This window comes from Podarcis gaigeae (genome assembly GCF_964106915.1).
Source record: "Podarcis gaigeae genome assembly, chromosome: 10".
Classification (NCBI taxonomy): domain Eukaryota; kingdom Metazoa; phylum Chordata; class Lepidosauria; order Squamata; family Lacertidae; genus Podarcis; species Podarcis gaigeae.
Window position 1 is genome coordinate 14,520,568 of NC_139686.1, and position 16,265 is coordinate 14,536,832.

The 16,265-nt window shown below is 39.0% G+C and overlaps 1 protein-coding gene across 40 annotated transcripts in view; it reads right to left on the reverse strand.

Moving 5' to 3' along the window:
- PLEKHA5 (pleckstrin homology domain containing A5) overlaps window positions 1–16,265 on the reverse strand; it is a 166,412-nt gene that overhangs the window by 67,034 nt on the left and 83,113 nt on the right. For all 40 annotated transcript variants that reach the window (XR_014555559.1, XR_014555560.1, XR_014555561.1 and 37 more), the window contains one exon: window positions 317–400. Coding sequence is in view for 28 of the 40 variants with exons in the window: in XM_083699933.1 (XP_083556059.1) it covers window positions 317–400 (84 nt within the window). In the remaining 12 variants the exon portion in view is untranslated. The remainder of the gene's footprint in view (window positions 1–316; window positions 401–16,265) is intronic.

The window sequence follows — 16,265 nt, forward strand, 5'->3', positions numbered from 1 at the left end:
CCTAGTATAAAATTTTTACCCAACTGTTATGCTGCGCACATATGCATGTCTGTGGACCACTTCCTAAAAGCAGGGAAAGCAAGGAAGTATTCAGTCTTTCTTTTGCTATGAGGTCATGACATTATGGACATTATGTAATATAAAAGACAGACTGACCTACATAAGGGCATTCTTGGCTACTTGGAATGTTTGAAAAATAACATGCAGTCATCTGGCCAGTCAATTGACAATATTTGACTGGTCAACTGACTGGCAGTTCCACACTAATGTGAATAACTGTTAAATTCTGTATTCATTGAGCAAAACAATCACTTACTGTTCATTCACAACAAAAATGCAGTTGTCCTGCGATGGCTGCCCTGTGACTGGATGCTTGCAAGTCACTTTTCGTTCATTGTGACTGTGGGGAGACAAAGTAGAGGAAATATATAAGCACATTACTCTTTTCTAAGCACAACTGCAAAATTCCGAGACAGCAGGCAGGCAGATTCATTATGGCATTAATTAGTGCATACGTGCAGCTTCTCGCAGTGATACAGTAACAACAACTGATGATACTTGAGGCAGGATATTTTTATTTTTAAACTCAAGCGTTTGGCAATCCTTTAGAGCTTAGCATAGAACATTTGTGGTAAGCATTCCCTCTCTATCCACATTAAGCCTGGATATAGTTAGAAGTTTATTTTTTTAAGGTTGCAGACTAATGTTTTAACCCATGAATGAATATAAGTAGTGTGAGCAGTGGCTATCAACACAAGTTTTGATGGACTACACTCTGGGCTACATGAAAAGTAAAGGCACATCTTGGGGGGAGGGCAGATATCATTACAGAATTAAAGGGGGGGATCTTGAAAGAAGAATGAGAAGTCAGTTAGTTTGCCACCATATTCCTCATGAATACATCCCCTATTCAGATTTGTATGACAGAAGCCAGTTCTTGTTTATATACATACATACATACTTAGAGGAGAAAAGAATATATGCATGCATTAAATGTGTGTGTGCCAGCAAGCACAAAACAAAAATATTTGTAATAAAGAAGAGCAAAAACCCGGATAACACTTGTAGAGCTGGCAGAGTACAGTGGTTAAGAAAGTGTATTAACTTTAAGGGCCTGTTTCAAATCTCATCCTGGCTATGGATTCACTGTGTGTCACACCTTTTCAGCCTCCTTACTGGAAACAGGTAGATCAGCCTACTTTGCCAGGATTGCTTACAATGCATTTGTTCATGTGAAATGCTAGCTCAAATTAAGGCAAGCATGCCAGTGCACAGGGAGAAAGAGGTGCCTATTTTGCTGCTCCCCCACTCCTGCTGTACTCACCCCAAGCTCATTATTGTTTGCTTCACTCCGAACAAACCACAAACAGCAGCTGCAGCCCCTGTCTCCACCCCATGGTACCAGCCTAATGGCTGGGCTTACTGTTACATGCCAACAAGGCCAATATACGAGTGATGCTTTGACGCTTTAGGAAAACTAGAAGGCTGGTTCGCATTTTTGTTTTACTGATTGAAAGTACTCCCAACTCTGCAACACACTTGTATTGAAATCAGATTTTTAAGTCTTTTTCGGGCTGACATCCTACTTGGAAAAATTCAGTCTAGCATATTCCAGTGTTTTGCAAAGTTGCACATGGCACTTATCAAAGGCATTTCCATGCACTCTGGCTTCCGTCATGGTGTACCGTTGTACTAGATGTAGTTTAGTTATGTTGGTCACATGACCTGGAAAGCTGTCTGCAGACAAACCCTGGCTCCCTCGGCCTGAAAAGCGAGTTGAGCACCGTACCCCATAGTCGCCTTTGAATGGACTTAACCGTCCAGGGGTCCTTTACCTTTTTACATTTACCTGCATGACACTATGATTGTGTATCACCAACTTTTCTGCCACACTATTCAGGCATAGTAATTTAAATAAAAATCTGCATTTGATATGCTGCTCACCTTCAAAAACCCCTGGAGACTTACCTTCAGCAAGATAATCCTAGCAATTCCCTGGTTGGTACTTTTGTTAAAACTCTTTAGATCTTAATCACTTTGCAATTTCACACAGTCATGCTCTAATCATAAGTCCCGTTCCACACAAAAACCTACAGTACAAAATTAAAAGCTTTGTTCCTTGGCAAGAAGCATGATAAATACCACTTATAATAAATGCAAAGGGGTGAACAATCAGTCTCTTTTAGAACTTACATCCCTTATGCAGAAAGGCAATGTTCAGTAATTTAAAGGTTCCCACAATGCCTACTATGATACATAAAAAATGGGGCGACATCAGCCCTGGCACTGAACTTGGCTAACAATCACAATTGTCATGTGTTTACATTTAATGCCTGATGAAGTTTCTTTTGGGAAACTGCTTCTGCAACCTGAGTATAATCTGAATATCTTGGCTGTGAGTCTTGAAAGACCTGCACCCTAGCCTGGGAGGTTGGAGCCTTGACTGACTCCAGCTACAAAAACAGAGGCTGCTGGACAGAATATTGGATTAGGATATTGTGTCTTTTTTGGGATGCTGCTTTTATTGATTTTTTTTGTATCTTTATTTTAGATTGTATTATGATTTATGTGGAAATTGTTCAATTTGGTTGTGTGTGTATGTATGTTTTTTCTTAATAGAGGCGAACAGAAAATCAATCAATTCCCAGGATTAAAATCTGTAAAATCCTTAACTTGTAAAAACACATAGTCTTCTAGAACAATATGGATGTGGTTCATATATTGGTCCAATTTTCACTTATTTGAAATTTATCAAATATTATCTCTTGTAAAGAGTTACCTTCAATATGCATCAGGAATAAAGAGCAGCATATTCTTTCCATACAGCTATCACTATGGTTCTTGTAGGATGGAATAATTCAGAAATTTCAACACCACAAATAAGAATGTGGGAAATCAGGGTCTCTTTCATATGCAGGCGACCCAACCATGACACAAGGCAAGGTAGCCACAGATTTTGCATGACATAAATGGCAAGAGAATAGAAGACAGGCAGATCTGTCCCATAGAGTAAAATCATCTAAGACATTCTCCAGTGTAACTTCCACTGAAATGAATGAAAGCTGTCCTAAATATATTACCATGTGGCATGCTAATTAGGAGGGGGTGCTATTTGAATTTTCCATTTCTGGTACAGCACTAGTTTGTCCCCACTTTCCTCATTCATGCCTGGGTGCTGGTAGGTAACCCTAGGTGTTTGCTGTTATGCTCATTTAACCTGACTGTTCCAGAATTCAACAGCAGTCCTGCCTTCTGAAGTCTGCACACAGTTGAAAGCAGAAACATGACAAGTCAAAGCATTAGTTACATGACAGCCATGAATACACCCACTGCCAGAAGAAGACTGGGATGACAGCCTGTGCTTACTGTTGGGAACAGTAGCTTCTGTGCTACATCTTGACAACACCATTTTAAAAGAGGTGTAGAGGTGTGTGTGTGTGTGTGTGTGTGTGTGTGTGTGTGTGAAAGAGCAAGTAGATTTTTAAGGAAAGGAGAGATTATATTGCAAACACAAACCAAAGGTAAGAGAAATTGTTCTTAGAAAACCCGCTTTCTTTATGATCAACTGTTATGTACTGCCACATTTTCCTCAACATGCACAGATTTTTCTCAGTTGCAAAGAGGGTGATTTCCCTGTTTTATTGTAATTTTGTCTGCTTTATTGTCTACTGCAAGCTGCCTTAAAAACCATGGAAGGAGGCTTTTCAAAAACAAAGTTCCAATTTAAAACAATGGAAGAAAAAGGCCCTTAATGTGGAGAAACTTGCTGATGTGTTCACTTCAGGCCACTGTGAAGCCAGAAAAACTTCACCCATCTTGCATGGTGGAATACTGTGATGTAAGGCATGAAGTGGGTACAATTACAACACAGTGCCTACAGGATGAATGAATGCTGTCCTGTTATCCACATATGGGGCAGATGCTGAACACACAGACAAACATGCATCTCTCTCTGAGAAAACAGCCAACGCATGTTACAGTTCAGAGTAGAAGATTGCAATCGTATGCATAGGTACTTGTAAGGAAGCCCTGCTGAACTGGGTAAGATTCCTAAGTAAACATGTGAAAGACTGGGTTATATGTCTGATTTGGGCCCAAAGACGTACTCAGATGCAAAGTCTGACACATTCAGTTCAAGGGCATTTCAAGGACATATGTTAATGCATGCTGATTGATTCAAATATTGATCCAAATCACTCAGTAAAACTGCTTTTTAAAAATACATGTGTGGGTGTGCATACAGGGTTATTTTGGTTCCCTGAAAGCTGATTTTTTTTCACTATTTTAGTGTATGTATTCAAACAGTTTTTCAGCAGTGCAGAAACGTCAGCACACAATTCTCATTTTCACAGCATAAAAGGCATTTGTTTATATCCAGAATCTATACTGGTGAAATCAATATCGAAAACAACACCCTCTATCTGAGTACCTATAGTTAACTATATAACTCAGTGACCCACAAAGAACTTCACTGTAAGGCTACAGAGGCAATCACTTTACTAATTAACAGTAACCAATTAGCTTTTGATTTGAATATTCGTGTTCCACTTGCACAACTCAAAACTGCAATTCCACTTTCCACGGTGCTCTTATTCTAGACAGATATTCCTAAAGCTTCCTAAGAAAAATAATTCAAAAGCCTTCCGACACACCTTGCTTGCTCTGTTAGGTGAACTGCAGCCCAATTCTGTGCTTCATTGCACAGCACATAATTCTAGAAGGTTCTCTTGCAGGCTAATTAATTCTACCTGCCTAGAATTCAAAGCAAGTTTAGAATTCCCTCTTCTAAAAAGTAAGCATTTATTCTCTCATTTCTATATACCCTTTTAAATTATATGAAACCCACTTAGACTACCATTCCCTGGGCTAAACAGTTTTCTTTTAGTAAATTCATATATCATTAACATGAAGAATTAAAGAACCCAAGAGATAAATGAATGTAGAGATGCATTTTTATATTTTCCATTATCGAAGGTCATTACATAAAATATTTGGTAGCATGAACAAGTTAAGAACAGAAGGCAAGATCTCAAAAATATGATCATAGATCCAAAACTCCAGAATCCTCCAAGGTATTTAATTGGTATGCAAGACTATTCTGCCACAAATCAATATGTAAGTGGTGCACTTCACTCACACACACAGGCACATGAAGCCTTCAAAAATGCACAGCTGACTAAGACATGTCTTCACCAGAAACTAAGTGACAGCTCACATCATAAATCCTTTCACCGGCAGGCTCTTAGTTATGAGGCTACTGACTCAATATTGTATTTTAGCACAAGACACTGGAGTCCAAATTCCTTGCAGCTGCACCTATATAACACACGAATATGGAAAACTGCCTTGCAGTAAGAGAGACCACCATCTATCTCAGTATTGTCTATACTGGCTGGCAGCAGTTTTCCCTTGTGTCAGTCAGGGACATTCCCAGTCCTCCCTGGCCATGCCAGAAATTGAACTTGGAATCTTCTGTATGCAAAGCAGATGCTCTACTGTTCTTTTTGATCCTTAGTCCTTAGGCAAATACACATTGCACTCCTCAGGTGTGAACCCTGAATGCAAGGCCTGGGCAACTCACTCTCACCATAACAATATCCCCAAGTTCAATGCTTTACTTATTTCATATAAGTAACTGCATGGCAACCATTCACCTAAACAAGATACAGTAAAGCAAAAGGGTGCCTGGGGACATTCGGTAGCTTGGAGGGTTAATCCTTAAAGCTCAAGTGCAGCACAGCTAGATCAGACCAAAGGCTTCTGCTTTTCACAGGGGACAACTGGATGCCTCCATATGCTTAATGTGTTGAAGTATAATTTTCATTAAGAAAACAAGGATAATTTTTTCAAAAGTATTTTCTATTAATCCTGCAATACTCGCTACATTTTATATTTCCCTCCACATTTACTCCAGAACTAAATTGTATGTTAGTTTAAATACCACAAAGACATTTCACTGTTTTTACAGTAATTTCATATAATAATAAATACACAACTGCAGCCATCCTCCATTTACAAATTCATTAGGAATGTGAGGCCTAAAATTAAGAAGGGAGAGTCAAGAGGAGCCAACACAACCAAACCCCAGCTCACCAAACTTTCCATTCCTTAAGGAGTAAAAAGTCAGCAAAATTTCTTGTTATTTTTGTTCTTTGTCCCAATGTTTCTTTTTCAATAAGACAAATACAATAGATGAAAGCTAATAAAATATTGCTTGAAGACAGGCAAAATGTAATATAATATATTCATATCTACTACCAGTAAGGATGTGGTCTGTGGCTGCACAAGCTCCTTCTGTTTTCCAGAAAATGTCACCCCACATTGCATATGTAAGCATTTGCATTCAGCTGAACATATGAACTTTTCCCTCAATTAATCTATTTAAGAAAACAGTTTGAAAGCTTTGTGCAGGAAAGGTTTTCGTGGAACATGGATTACTATCAGGCTCCCCAATTAGAATGCTTAACTAGAAAGGTAACAAAAGAACATTATAAGGAATACCAAAGTAATTGAATTCTCACACAAAGGTACTCATTTTAGCTGTTGAACATCAAGTTTTGAAATCCACATTAATCATTTCACTGGCTCCCACACAATTTCACATGCACACCCATGATAACAGATTCCCAATTTGCTGGAGAGAATTGAGGAATATAATCTAAGGAGGTGGCAGCTTGCCATTTGATCTTGTTAGGCTTACTTCTTCATTCAAGGGACCAGTTTGCCAAATGCTTAACAATAAATGTAAGACTTGGAATACAAAGTTTGGGCAGCTTAATCCTTAACAAAACACCTGTCTAGACAAATAAGGAAGAGTACAGTGTGCTCAAATGTCACCCCAGACACATCTCTGAACTTCTAGCACAAGGGTCCCTCAAAACAGAAAGATTGCTACAAAACAATCCAATATATACATCTTCAAAAGTAAGTCCCATTGAATTTAATAGGGCTTATTCCCAGGAAAATGGATAGGAGACTGCAATCTTATGATCAATGAGTTCTCTCTCAATGTAGGGCTAATCACTTGCTTATTTTACTGCAGTATATTTGCCAGAGCTTGAAAAAAATCTAGTATTTATTTGTTTAGGTAGATAGGATACTTCATACATGTCTTTACAACAACATCCCATATAAGCCCTCAAGAGCAGTTTACATGTGCAAATTCACCACCAGACAATAATTTTATTCACACATCAGTGTGTGATGTCTGCAAAAATCTTCCTTTCCCATTGGGAGGATAATATAGATGACCAAGTTCCCCTGGAGAAATATAAATTCACACCAGGGTTGCATGCATCTTTACAGTCTTTCTACAACTGCAAGAATCAGACAGAGATTTTTTATCATCACACATTACCCCAGACACAGTTTGATAAACCTGATGGCCCCTTTCCTCTTTGATGAGCACTGTATGCTTCCTTCAAATTGCTGAATTCCTTAAAATTGCTAAATTGCTTTCCCTTTCATCCTCGTTCTCCAGGAAGGTGCTATGTTAGGTCAGTTTTTACAGAAAGAGTCAACCTAACAGGAAGGGAGAGGTAACTACATTCCTGTTCTTAACTATGAAGAAGTGTCTTATTCCACTCCCATTTTTTCCTGCATAGAAAATTGGGAAGAAATGAAAGGAGGCTTATTTCCTGCATATTCCCTCCTTGCCATGCTTGCTTCAGGTTCTTGCAACAACCCAATGCAGAGGAAGAGAAACAGAGGAAAGAATAACAAGTCCATTATCTTCCTGTAGAGCAAGGGATGCCAAAACAGTGTTCATGTGTGCCAGTGTGCCCACCTGTACCTCCTACAGTGTTTGTGAAAGGTTCCCTCCACTCAATATTCCCTCAAAAATCTACAATGCATGAAAGAGTGTTTGCCCCCTGGTCAGTTCCTAATGGCATTGGCTCAGTCTCTTCTGTACTGAACACACACACCTTTAAACATGTCCACATTTCACTGGATGTCAAGAATGGACACTCTCCACTCATGGATTCTGAAAAAAGCTATCTCTGTGAGTGAGTGCCACTGTGACTGATGTTGATGCCCTTCCCCACATTGAAAGGGGAAGTGGATGGGGGAGGAGTCACACCCACACCACTTCATTGTCCTCTGTCTTTTTCCATTGTTTTAGATGTGACAGTCAGTGACTGGTGGGCATGACATTTTCAAAAAAACCTAATGTGCCTACTGGCTTCCGGTGGTGGTCCCTGCCATAGAGAAAGAGACAAGTAGCTTCCTCCTCTTCCTATTGTTCCTTTGTAGGAAGTAGCCGCACCCGCTAGCTAGCTATCTTCTGAAAAGGCCAAAAATAAAGACAATCAAACCAACTTTTCTTGAGTTCTCTGCAAGATTCAGGGAAGGAGAGGTCAGTGGTGACACACATAATTGATTTAAGTAGGAAAACAAACCAGAAACGGTTTATCGCCGATGCTAAGTGACATTTTTCTTTCAGTTTAAACATATCAATCACCTTCACATTTAGAATTCTCAGAATCCCTTGACTTTCCCCTGCCCTTCTTTGGTTTCCATTTTCCATGCCTTTTTATTCAACTTATTCTTTTTTCCAATTTGTTATATCTATTATTAACTTTTCCATTCTATTTGTCTTCTAAATGACATTTTTCAATAGAGACAGTTGATGTGATTGGCTGATTGCATGAAAAAATGATAATGTAAATCTGCCATAACAGTTGTGAGGAACCTGTGGGCTCTCTAGATCAGAGGCCGGCAACCTAAGGCCCATGGGCTGGAAGCGGCCCATGAGGGTCGCTCAACCATCCCATGAGCTGTCCCTGAACCGAGCTGCCCGCTCGGCGACTCCCCGCGCTAAAATGGTGCAGTGCGACACAGGGACTCTCTTCCAGAAATCGCTTCTGCACATGCCCAGATACCATAAATCGCATCTGCACATGTCCATGGCACCGTAAATTGCTTCTGTGCATGCCGAGACACCGAAAATCACTTCTGTGCAGGCACAATTTTGGGCATCTAGGCATACACAGATGCAAATTCCGGCATCGCACTTCGCCTGTCTGGCCCACAAAGGATCTCCGCAGGAGTGATCTGGCCCATGCCCGGTAAGCCTTGCCAACCCCTCCTCTAGATGCTGTTGAATAATATAACAACAACAACAATAACAACAACAACAACAATTTATTATTTATACCCCACCCATCTGGCTGGGTTTCCCCTGCCAATCTGGTCGGCTTCCAACAAAATTTTAAAATACAATAGTCCTTCAGATATTAAAAGCTTTCCTAAACAAGGCTGCCTTCAGATGTCTTCTAAAAATCTGCCAGTTGCTTTTTCCTTTGACATCTGGTGGGAGGGTGTTCCACAGGGCGGGCAATGCTACCAAGAAGGCCCTCTGCCTGGTTCCCTATAACTTTGCTTCTCGCAGTGAGGGAACCACCAGAAGGCCCTCGGCGTTGTAGAATACGGATTGATCAAGGTTGTTTCAGCAAAGACTGCTCAAGAGGTTTGCTGACATTTTATGTACATAGCTGGGTGTTTTAAAGTGAGTTCTCACTGGTATCTTTGCAATTGTGAGGATATGAAAGTAATACTTTTAAAATGGACTTTAATGAATAGATCCCCACAGGTATTATAGAAACTCCTTTAAATGACAATAGAATGAGTTGCCAACAATAAAGTGGTCTCTCTCTGGTATTTCCATACATATGACTTATGGCTTATTGCAATGCAACTAAGCATTATAGATCAGAGATTGGGGAACCTGTGTCTCTTCAGATGTTGTTGGACTACTCTAAAAATTAGCCATGCTGGCTAAGACTGAGGGGAAGCTATGGAAGGAGGTCTGGAAGAACACTCATGCATGCCAGCCAGTAAGGAAAAAAGAAAAGCTCTGCTCAATCAGGCCAAAAAACCATCTAGGCCAGCATTTTATGAGCAGTGGCCAATAAGATATGTATGGGAAGCCTGAAAGAAGAAGCTGAATGCAGCACACATGACAACTATAATAAAAGGGCATTGCAACAATTACTGCTTTAATGTAAGTGCCTGCTTTGAAGTACAATGTAATCCATTAATGTATCAGTCATTCAGTCATTGTTGAGCATTCATAGCTAGTGTTAAAGTGAATACATCACATATCTTACAAAAAAAATTGGGGATACATTTTTAAAATGATTGGCTCAGTTTATCCATGTCAACTATTAATAAGACTGGAGATATTCCAGTGTCAATGATGCTTTAAAAAATGTATCTCAGAACATTGTGTGGTGCCTCTCAAAGGCATCTTGAGATGTAAGAAAATAAGACAGGCTGTCCAACTTTAAGGACTGTGGAAGTACATAGTTTGGCAACCATTTTCTTAGTTCCTTGAACATCTTTGAAAATAAGCAGGACGAATCACGTTATAAAAATTTAGTCTTAATTATGGGTTTTTAATGAGAAAATGACTCTCACAATGTGAATACCTAGAACCACAGCAGAGCAGTAAAAAGCAAACATGAGTCTAACTGTCTGTTGACCCTTTGCTATTACTGCAGCTGTTCCAAAAGGTTAAGTACCATTTGGCTTCAGTGAATAATCAAGATCTTAATCAGCTACTAAACAGAGAACCTGAATTACTAATTCTTACTTAGATGGGTTTCCAAATTCTGCTTTTGGAGGGTCATGTTGATTGGCAAGACTGAATTTATATTCTTAGATGGAAGCTTTGTTTGGCTTGTGGACACATGCTCTACATTGTCCCAAACTCAAATAATTTCAGGCCTTGCCTCATTCTCTGGATGATGCCAAGGGATAATTGTTTTAAGCTTGTAAGAGACCATCTGGCTCTTGCACAAATCACTTCACTTCCCACTGAAATTCACCCACATTGGAAGTGGCATGAAGCAGCTGTTTAGTAATGGCTAGAAATAACACTGAGCAGTTCAAGTTGGGGAAGTAAGGAGCAAAGGTATCTCCTGCCTTATTTAACTGGAAGAGGGGGTGCTTAAATTTGATTCATGATGACAACTCTTTTCAGAATATTAAGGGACATTACAGTTCTAAATGCACTCAGGACTACTTACTTACCTGCTATAAATGGACTAGAACAGGACTAAACAAACATATACCCCAACCCTTGTTCCTAGTAATCTTCCTATGGACTATAACCAGCACAGAGCAAATTTGAGAAATACATTCCTTGGGACAGTGACATTTTTAATAAAAAAATGTTTTTGAAATCTGAGAGGCATTAAAGAAAAAATCTTTTGTTAGCTTTTTCTTATGTCTGTTTTATTACACATACACAAGAACCCAGTTGGTTTACATAATAAAATCTAAAGTCAACTAATTAACGTTATAAATAGTGCAACTGTTTTTGGATCCACTTGCATCCTCTTTTGGAATATAGCTTTCCCAGTGTCAAAACATACAAAAACAAAACAAAACAAAACACCATCTTCAGTATTTCTTTCACTGGCTAAGCACTGTCTCTGAAAATATTCTCTTTAGCATGATTGGCCAACAATGTTAAATTAAAAAAATCAGCATAGTTTATTCTCCAGCTTACTGTATTTTCATCCTTGCTTTGGGAAGGTGTGATGGATTACACTCATGTTTGCTCAGACCAGAAGCAAACTGAAAAACAGTATATTCTGTATCTCAGGATCTCTTTAACAGAGGAGTGTTTGCTAGAAACTCAACAGTTTGTTAATTACTTGAAAATCTGCCAGCATTAGTGCAGAATCATCCACTCTACATCAGCAGCAATATGTTAGTCACAAAGGTCACATTTTCTCAGCCAAAGTGAAAATGTTGCACTGTTTTATTCATTAATGAGACAGGAATTACATTAATTTTTAGATGTACTACTTCAGTGGAAATGCAATTCATACGTAGCCTGATTTTTCTTTTCTCTCTATATAGCAGTTCTCCAGCATTTGCAGTGGTTTTGAGATTTTTTACAAAATCAATTATACAATTTGTATAAATTTTACTAAATAAATAAATAAATAGCTCCTGGTGGTCTGGGCACAAATGAAGGCATTGGTTTTCACATCTATCGCCCTACTAAGATTGGGCTCTTAATAATCTAAAAACATAAAAAATGAATTAAAAAGAGCTCTAACAAAGTAAAATTGAGAATAGGACAGGAAAGAAAATTAACACAAGGTACTGCAAGCATTTGTAATGTTGAGAAATTATCTAGCACATTTTAGATTATCAATCCTTTTCACTACTAGCCTATGGAAAGCAATACATCCCACTACTTAATTTGTATTTTGAATCACCCTACAGAGAGAGAGAGAGAGAAAGCAATTTACAGTGGCACCTTGGTTTAAGAACAGTTTAGTTTATGAACAACTTGGATAAAGAACGCTGCAAACCCAGATGTAGGTATTTTGGTTTGTGAACTTTGCCTTGGAAGCAGAACTTTGCCTTGGAAGCCATGTTCCGCTTCCTGTTGAGTGTGTTCCATTTGTAATTTGAGTCCCCCGCTGCTATGGGAAAGCACGCCTTGGTTTAAGAACGCTTTGGTTTAAGAACGGACTTCCCGAACGGATTAAGTTCGTAAACCAAGGTACCACTGTATGTGAAAATACATCTTTCTTTACTGTCATTTCACAAAGTATACATGCGTGGGAAAATTAATTAGCTAATAACTGCAATTACTGATGTAAACAAATAATTTCATCATGGTGACTCCAGAATAAATGATAGTAGATTTAACCTCTCTTCTAGTTCCTAAAAGCCAGCTCCCATACTGCTCTGCCAACAAGATCCAAAAGGGGACAAAGAGTTAGAAGGAAGGAAGGAAAATGGCAGACATAACCCAGATGGGAGATTAACTGCTACGAGTTCAGAATCACTTAGATTCACTCAGGTATTTCAAGAGACTGAATTGTCAAGGAAAGCTGCCTAAAAGTTGATTATAAGAAGGTCATCCAGGTAACAAGTCATTACTCATTTTTAAAGAACTCTTAAACTTAAATCTTACTTTTAAAGTTTGCTTCAAAATTACAACATCTATCTAGTTTTTAGGGCTAGATCAGAGCACTATTAAGACTTTGGATGACTTCATATGAAGCACATCAGCCTCTTGTTCCCCAGCCAAAATACTGTAGTCAACAGTAAACTGAAACCCAGAGAGATTGGCTATTCCTGCCAGCAGCAAGTGTTTAACCATTCTGTGTTTTCACAATTCCACATATGCATGGCCCCCCACATCTGTAAACCTTTAACTGCACCATGCCATTCCAAGTATTTTATAATAAGAATGTATACCATGTATTTACCAAACTAGGAACCAGCACTGAAGACAGCAATTACAGAATTCATTACTTTGCAAAAATATATGGACACAAAGAGAAGAAGGGATATAGAATTTGAGCTTCTAAACCAAATTCCAAGCCTGAATAATTGCAATACATTTCTACTAGCTTGCAAAATCACCAATAAAAGTTTCGTTTAAATCTAATTTTCAAGTTTTAATTCATGTATTTCTTGAACAAGCTTTCATATGAATTGCTTGCTATAAAAATTAAAATGTATGTTTATAATAAAAGAAAATGTTTAGAAGCATCATTCTAAACCTCTAATAATGTAGCTCAAATGCCTTCTGCACTACATTTTTTAAAGAGAAATGGGAGCAATTATGAAATTAATGATTCGTTTGGTTTCTGTTTTTACATATCAAAGACACTAAGCAAGATCATTTACTTGATGCTTAAGTAGACTTCATGAAAGGGGCTGCAATGCATGCACAAGGAGTGTGACCAGAGGGGCAAGCTGATGTTGCAGCTATTCCAATCTCTCCCCTACTCACCACAAATTCATGGATGAGAGCTTTGGCCATGCTGGCTAGGGATGGTGGGAAACAAAGCTCTGATTTCAGCTGTCAATTTAGTCACCTTGAATCAGTGTCACCATCCCCAACTTTCCCTCCCAATCAAGGTGCTTTGGTACAAGCCTAGTAAAAAAAAGGGGGGGTTAAAAAGTAAAGGACCCCTGAGTCCAGTCAAAGGCGACTACTGGGTGCGGCACTCATCTTGCTTCAGGCAGGGGGAGCCAGTGTTTATCCACAAACAGCTTTCCAGGTCATGGGGCCAGCATGACTAAACCACTACTGGTGCATGGAGGACCATGACGAGTGCCAGAGCACATGGAAACACCGCTTACACTAGTATACACTTGGAATGGAAAAAGTGTCATTATTTGGGGGGGGAATGTCCAGAGCAGTAGCCTTTTACCAAAAATGCACCTAAAACATTACATGGGTCGTGATATAGAGCTTGTTGGTCTTCTAGTTTCACTATTCTTTCTCTAATAATGATTATATGCACTGTGTAATGAAAACTGATCTGTTAACTGAATGCTGACTTATTTTCTGCTGAAATTTCTTTTTAAACTGAATACCAAGTAATTAGTAATTTGCATGTAACTGTTCAAATTAATTGCATCTTGCCATATGCTGCATTACTCACTTCTCCTTTGCCACTAGACTAATATACGCACAAGCACTCACTCCCACAGAAAATTTGAAACAGCTTCAGAAAACGAGTGAACTTCATTCTCATTCTACTCCTTTAAGATTATAGGCTGCATGTGTTTTTCTTTTCTTTCCTTGGAATTTATGACTGAAATCTGTTCTTGCAGAGCATCAAATATTTTAGCAGCAATAGTAATTACCACTCATGATTTATTCCCATCACAATAAAGTTGTATTTGGGTACTACAAGGCAAATTACAGCAAACAGTTCTAGATTGTAAACTCATCTTTTAACAAGGATATAAACACTGACAGATCTTAAGATCTATTCAGGGTTCCCTATTTGTTTAGGCCACATTTCCCTGACTAGTTGGAAAAGATCTATTTTAGCCTCTAATTAGCCATTCTTTTCTATAGTTCACCATAATTTCTACTCATACTTTGGTTACCATTTTACAAGTTCAAGGAAAGGGGAGTATATGCATGGTTCAATGTGCCCCTCCTTTGGCATGAAAGTTTGTCAGCAATTTTTGCACTCAAATTCCCAGTGTTTTCACTGCTCTTATGCCTGGTCCACAGCTCTACCCCACAGAGTATAAAAGTAAGGGACACTGCCAAAACTTCAGTTCAGTTCAGCTGGGGTGGTTCTCTCCAATCAGGTTAAGTAAACTCAGGAATTACACAGCTCCATGACTCCCAGGGCTCCTGAGCTATTCTGGGCTGCCCTCTGGGTCATAGCATAGCACCCTGGAGCCTAATCCCCCCCCCATAAAACCCTTTTGGGGTTGTGTTGTTGCACACTTTCTAGTGTCCAAATCTTGGATGAAAATAAGACAAATATTTCTAGAGGGTAATAAAAAGTGCACAGGAACAATGAGGGCGTTCAACAATAATAAAAGTAAGCACAAAGCCGAAAACTATTTCAGCTCAACTCTAGTTATTAGACAAAGCTTAAACATTTTATGGATTTGGGCTAAGTTATATGTGTAGTTTCTCAAATCTACATAATTCATACAATTCAATTTCCGCTTTCACACACTGTGGTCCTTCAAACTAAATTCTGAATAACCACCTGTCATTCTACTCATTGTAACGTCTGTGGCAGTGTAACCTTTGGAATTAAGTAGCTCAGGACATGCCAACACTTCTCTCTATGAACATTTATAGCTCAGGTGTTTCACTGCCACCTACATTATTAGCATTGCTACAGTAAGTATAATCTTCAGGTGTTGATTGATGAGCTCCACTGTCACAGTTCTGCCAGTGGGAGATATGAAAGAACTAACTGTATGCTGGAAGGACCAAAGCTACTTACTAGCAGAAAGATCAACTACTGGCTCATAACTTACTTCTGAGGTTACATTGGCAGATAGCAGCTGTAGCTACTCAAGTGGACTTGGATAGTTCACTCACAATACACATAAATTATTTGCACCAGGATATTGCAAATACAACTGCACTGATTTGACAGAGGCATAAATGTTTGATAAAGTACAGGGTGGAATGCAGTCCATCTTCCCAGATGGGATCAATCTAAGAGAGATTTACCCCCCCCCATGCAGATGATGCAGTTATCCCTTTATTGCATGTATAATAAAAAATAAGAATGTTATGGTTCGTTGATGTGGTGTACTGCATAGTGCTGATCTTGGATAGGTGTCCCTGGGTTCAAATCTCTGGGTGGCCATGAAGGTGAAGGGTGTCCCTTTGCAACTTTCAGCCTAATATACCTCACAGAGTTGTTATGAAGATAACGATATTAGGTACAGTGGTACCTCAGGTTAAGTACTTAATTCGTTCCGGAGGTCCGTTCTTAACCTGAAACTGTTTT